Source organism: Bison bison, unplaced genomic scaffold, assembly GCF_000754665.1.
Source record: "Bison bison bison isolate TAMUID 2011002044 unplaced genomic scaffold, Bison_UMD1.0 scf7180017864215, whole genome shotgun sequence".
In the NCBI taxonomy this organism is placed as follows: Eukaryota; Metazoa; Chordata; class Mammalia; order Artiodactyla; family Bovidae; genus Bison; species Bison bison.
The window spans coordinates 2787429-2792172 of NW_011494787.1; the positions used below are offsets into that span (position 1 = coordinate 2787429).

The 4744-nt window shown below is 47.4% G+C and overlaps 1 protein-coding gene across 1 annotated transcript in view; it reads right to left on the reverse strand.

Moving 5' to 3' along the window:
* LOC104992436 (gastrokine-3-like) overlaps nt 1–4744 on the reverse strand; it is an 8026-nt gene that overhangs the window by 1905 nt on the left and 1377 nt on the right. Inside the window, exons 2-5 of the mRNA XM_010845317.1 lie at nt 4662–4715; nt 4126–4260; nt 2427–2534; nt 1294–1435 (exon numbers count right to left, since the gene is read on the reverse strand). Coding sequence (XP_010843619.1) covers nt 1294–1435; nt 2427–2534; nt 4126–4260; nt 4662–4715 — 439 coding nt within the window. The remainder of the gene's footprint in view (nt 1–1293; nt 1436–2426; nt 2535–4125; nt 4261–4661; nt 4716–4744) is intronic.

Sequence of the window (4744 nt, forward strand, 5' to 3'; positions counted from 1 at the left end):
TATTTTTTTGAGCTCCAAAATCACTGCAGATGATGACTGCAGCCATGAAATTAAAAGACGCTTACTCCTTGGAAGGAAAGTTATGACCAACCTAGATAGCATATTCAAAAGCAGAGACGTTACTTTGCCAACAAAGGTTCGTCTAGTCAAGGCTATTGTTTTTTCTGTGGTCATGTATGGATGTGAGAGTTGGACTATGAAGAAGGCTGAGTGCCGAAGAATTGATGCTTTTGAACTGTGGTGTTGGAGAAGACTCTTGAGAGTCCCTTGTACTGCAAGGAGATCCAACCAGTCCATTCTGAAGGAGATCAGCCCTGGGATTTCTTTGGAAGGAATGATGCTAAAGCTGAAACTCCAGTACTTCGGCCACCTCATGCGAAGAGTTGACTCATTGGAAAAGACTCTGATGCTGGGAGGCATTGGGGGCTGGAGGAGAAGGGGACGACAGAGGATGAGATGGCTGGATGGCATCACTGACTCGATGGACGTGAGTCTGAGTGAACTCTGGGAATTGGTGATGGACAGGGAGGCCTGGCGTGCTGGGATTCATGGGGTTGCAAAGAGTCGGACATGACTGAGCGACTGAACTGAACTGAATCATCCTCTTTAGCCCCCCAGCCTCTCAAGTTCTCTTTGTTTTCCTGCTGGAAGTTCTCGTTATGAAGAAGCCTTGTTCACTGGGTTAGTTTATACTCAGATGTAGTTGACAGACAACAGTGTAATGGGAAGTAGTTATTGACTCTTTCTGGAGCACCAGGGAGATTCTATTCTTATCTGGTAACTTCCCAAGCTGGTAGACACTGATCCCACTGTATCCCCATCAGGGATGCCAGCCACTAAGACATTTCTTTCCCAAAGTGTAGTCTATAACTGTCAGAGTCCTGCTTTACAGCATCTGGGCCCCCTGATAAAGAGGAGGACTGAGATTCTCCAGAGCCATGGGCCTCCATGGGGGATTCCAGGCACTGTGCTGTTGGGGTGGGGGGAAGGGAGGGGAGGCTGAAACTTTGGGTCAGCTGAGAGTATCCACCAGCTGTCAGTTTTCAGTGGCAAAATGACTGTCCTCAACCATTTGGTAAAGCTAAGTTCACTCTGCTTCCTGTTCTCAGTAATTGGAAGTCATCTCTACCACCAGAGGGAAATACATCTCAGGCCCCATTATTTTTATACCCAATTGCAAAGAAATGGAATAGACTTGAAAAGTGTCATTAGAATTTGTCAAGGACCTAAAAACCATTCCACACCTCTTGCCTCACCTGTGGTCTTGAGTTTCTAGGTAAGTGATTCATGTACCTTCTTTTTGCTGTTGGGCAAAATAAGTGGGGACCGCTCGGCACATGTCCTTGATGGGTGCTCCGAACTGGGCTAAGTTCTTGACCCGGCTTGGTAAAACAGTGTAAGTCAGGCCGTGAGTAGATGGATAATGCTTTGGAGCCTGGAAGATGTGACATTTCAAAAGGGTGAGACAGCAGGTAGAGGTGGCCCAGCAAGGAGGAAGCGTGAGAAACCTATTCCAGTGCACGGGGGCACTGGATGTCCAAAAATAGCCTTGAACCTGCACTAGCCCTTGAGTTTCCTCTCTAATAGCAATATTCTATCTGACCACAAGGTGGCAAAATTATTCCAGAAAAGTCTGTGTGCCTCTGTGACTCAATCTGTACTCCTTTCGCCCTTGAATTCTCAGCGCTTCCAGACTCCTGTGCTATTCTCTTTCTAATAATGATATACAATACATTTTAAGTTATGGTCTTCATTTATATTATGCTTTTTACTTGTTATAAATCAGATGAGGGGAATACTTATTACCTCTCTTTTTAAAAAGTGACAAATTATTTTATTTTTATGTGATCCAAAGGCATTTTCTTCCCCAGGAATCAGCAGCCCTGCTGCCATGGACATCAGGGACACAGCCCAAATGTGCTGGGTTGGTTATTTAAGCAAAATGATGCCAGATTTCAATGACTTCCCAAGGGCTTCCTGCTGATTTTTAATTTATCTGACAACCCTTGGCATTTAAGAGACAGGAAGAGAGTTTCAGGAGTCCTAAACTCATTTTCAACTAAAGATATTATGTGTGTATGAGCTTAAAGGGTCTGCAGGGGAGGAGAGGAGGTATGAGAATGAAAATACTCTAGTATTTCACTTTAATAATTCATATTCACTAACGTGTAGTTCACACCCTTTTGGAATACATCAAAATTATGTCATTGCATGGAATGCAAAGGTTCATTTTCATTAATGTGCTGTGACTTAAATAGGCCACGGATTGGACTTGGAGTCCTTTGCACGATGATGGAATTCCATGGGCGTTAAGATCAAGTATGAAATGAATTCCCCAGCATGTACAGCATCATCTTAGGAGGTCAGAACGTAGAGCTCAAAAACACCAAACTAGGAGGGGACTCCAGTGAGCTGATCTCACTTACCTGGTGGTCCAGGGCCTTAACAATGTCATCCAAAGTTGGGAAGACAGCTTCATCCATCTTGGCCAGGACACAGGCCATCTTGCTAAACAACTTAGCCACCAAGAGGGCCTTAAAGCAACACAGCAGAACCCTGTCATTCATTTAGTCACAATACAGGGGCTCCTACTTGTCAACAGAGCTGCACATAGCTGTCCTTCAGACTGTGGTGTGGAGCATCCTGGCAGAGCAGGCCCTGGGCACCAGAGCAAAGTGCCAGCCACAGGACTGGCCTTGCACATGGGGCCCTGCTGCAGGCATCACGGAGGGTATCCCCTGGGGCACTCTGTGTACCACGAACAGACTGGGGGACTGGAGGGACAGGGGGTCGGCCGCAGTGACAGTTCTGTTCATGGTCCTCAGCCGCCTCCACGACCCTCAGCTTCCCCATCTGCAAAGCAGGAAAAGTAGACTCTCTCCAGGGGGATGTCCTGAACAGATGAGACAGATAACGCCTGCCTGTGAAGCCAGTGTGTGAGTTAGTGTCCCTTCTGGGTTTACAAGATGAGGAGGAGCCTGGGCTTAGACCTCTAGGGTCAGATCCCGGCCCTCAATTTGTGACTAACTGCCCCCAACGTAGCCTTGGACCTGACCTTCGGCCTCTCTGAGCTTTGGAGTAAAGCAACGATTCTCCAGCTGAGTCTGACACTGAGCCCATCTCCCTCACCTGCTAGGGTTCTGACTTCTGTTCCATCAGGTGGAATTTTGCGAAATCTTCGTTGGAACAAAAGTCTTTATGGCTTAAAACAGAGTTACAAATCCCTGGCCTGCATGTCCTGTAAGAAGACTCGGGAGCTGTGTCCTCCAGGAAATCAGGAGTGGGTCAGGTGAAGAATGGGGAGGACAGAGTCTGGGGAGGTCCAGGCATAGCAGAGAGAAAGCCTGTGTTTGTGGATTCTGTCCTGAGTGGGGAAAGTAGGAGCGGGGCTTCCGAACACCAGGGGCTGGATGGCAGAGGGTCATCCAGGGAGTGGGGGCTGTGGTCTTTTCCTTCACTTAATCCTCTGAATTCTTTCTAGTAGGAAAGGCAGCCATTGATTTTCCTTTGCAGATGAGGAAACCGAAGCACACAAAAGCTGCATCCTGTCTCTGGTTGCCTCGTGTCTCTGATTGCATTATGTCTCTGATTGTGTCGTGTCTCTGGTCATATAACTTTTCTATTGTGGAGCCTCTCTTCCCAATCCTGCCTCTTTCTTCCAGGTCATGCCTCACCATCCCTGACCACGTGGGCAAGTGGAAGCAAGATTTCTAAAAGTGAAAATAAATTATTTTCCTGCTTTGGAAATAAACTGATTAAAATCTGAGAGCAAGACCAAAGAACCTCTATGGTACATACAAGTTGGAGGACATCAGGATTCTTAAAATAGCTCTCTTATTTCAGAGGCCTTCAGGAGCCCTGTGAAGTCAACACAGGAGAGGGACACAAAGCCTGCTGGATCCCTAGAGATCTCAGAAGCTCTTCCTATGGTCACTGGCTCAAAAGCAAGTCACTGCAAATACACGAAAGCTGGTTCCTTACCAAGAGAGATGTATTCCCTCAAGATCCTAAACTTAGAGAGGCCTGTGTAGACAGGGTTCTCGTCTCTCTGGAAAAGCAGGAGGCTAAATTTTGGAGCAGGCAAGGCTTTCTTTGGCATTGTAATGAACGTGTTCTACATCTTACATTCTCGTAGTCCAAGACTCCATCCCATTCACTCAAAACATTGTTGTCTCGGATGCTGACCATACCTCGAAAGGCATTGACATGGATGCTCTGGGTCCCAACAGATCCATCCAGAGGATGGTTGTCACTGATGTTCTGGAGAAGAGAAGGCAGCAAGGAGAACAGTCCTAAGTCCAGAGTTCCTGCATTGCCCGTCTCTCGCAGGTATAAAGGGGTCCTCACAAGAAATTTGACGGAGGCCACCCCAGATTCCCTGGTGGCTCAGATGGTAAAGATTCCACCTGCAATGCAGGGCACCTGGGTTCAATCCCTGGGTTGGGGGGGTCCCTTGGAGGAGGGCATGACAGCCCTCTCCAGTATTCTTGCCTGGAGAATCCCCATAGACAGAGGAGCCTGGTGGGATACAGTCCATGGGGTTGCTAAGAGTAAGACATGACTGAGTGACTAAGCACAACACAGCACCCCAGATTATCACCTTTGAAGTACTTCTGCTTCAGGAGGACCAGACAGGTTGGACCCTCTCCACCCTCACTTACCATCAGGGCCAGAGATGGAGCTAGGAAAAGGACCATAAGGATTGAAGGCACAATCTGAAATGGAAACAAATGTCAGTGTACAG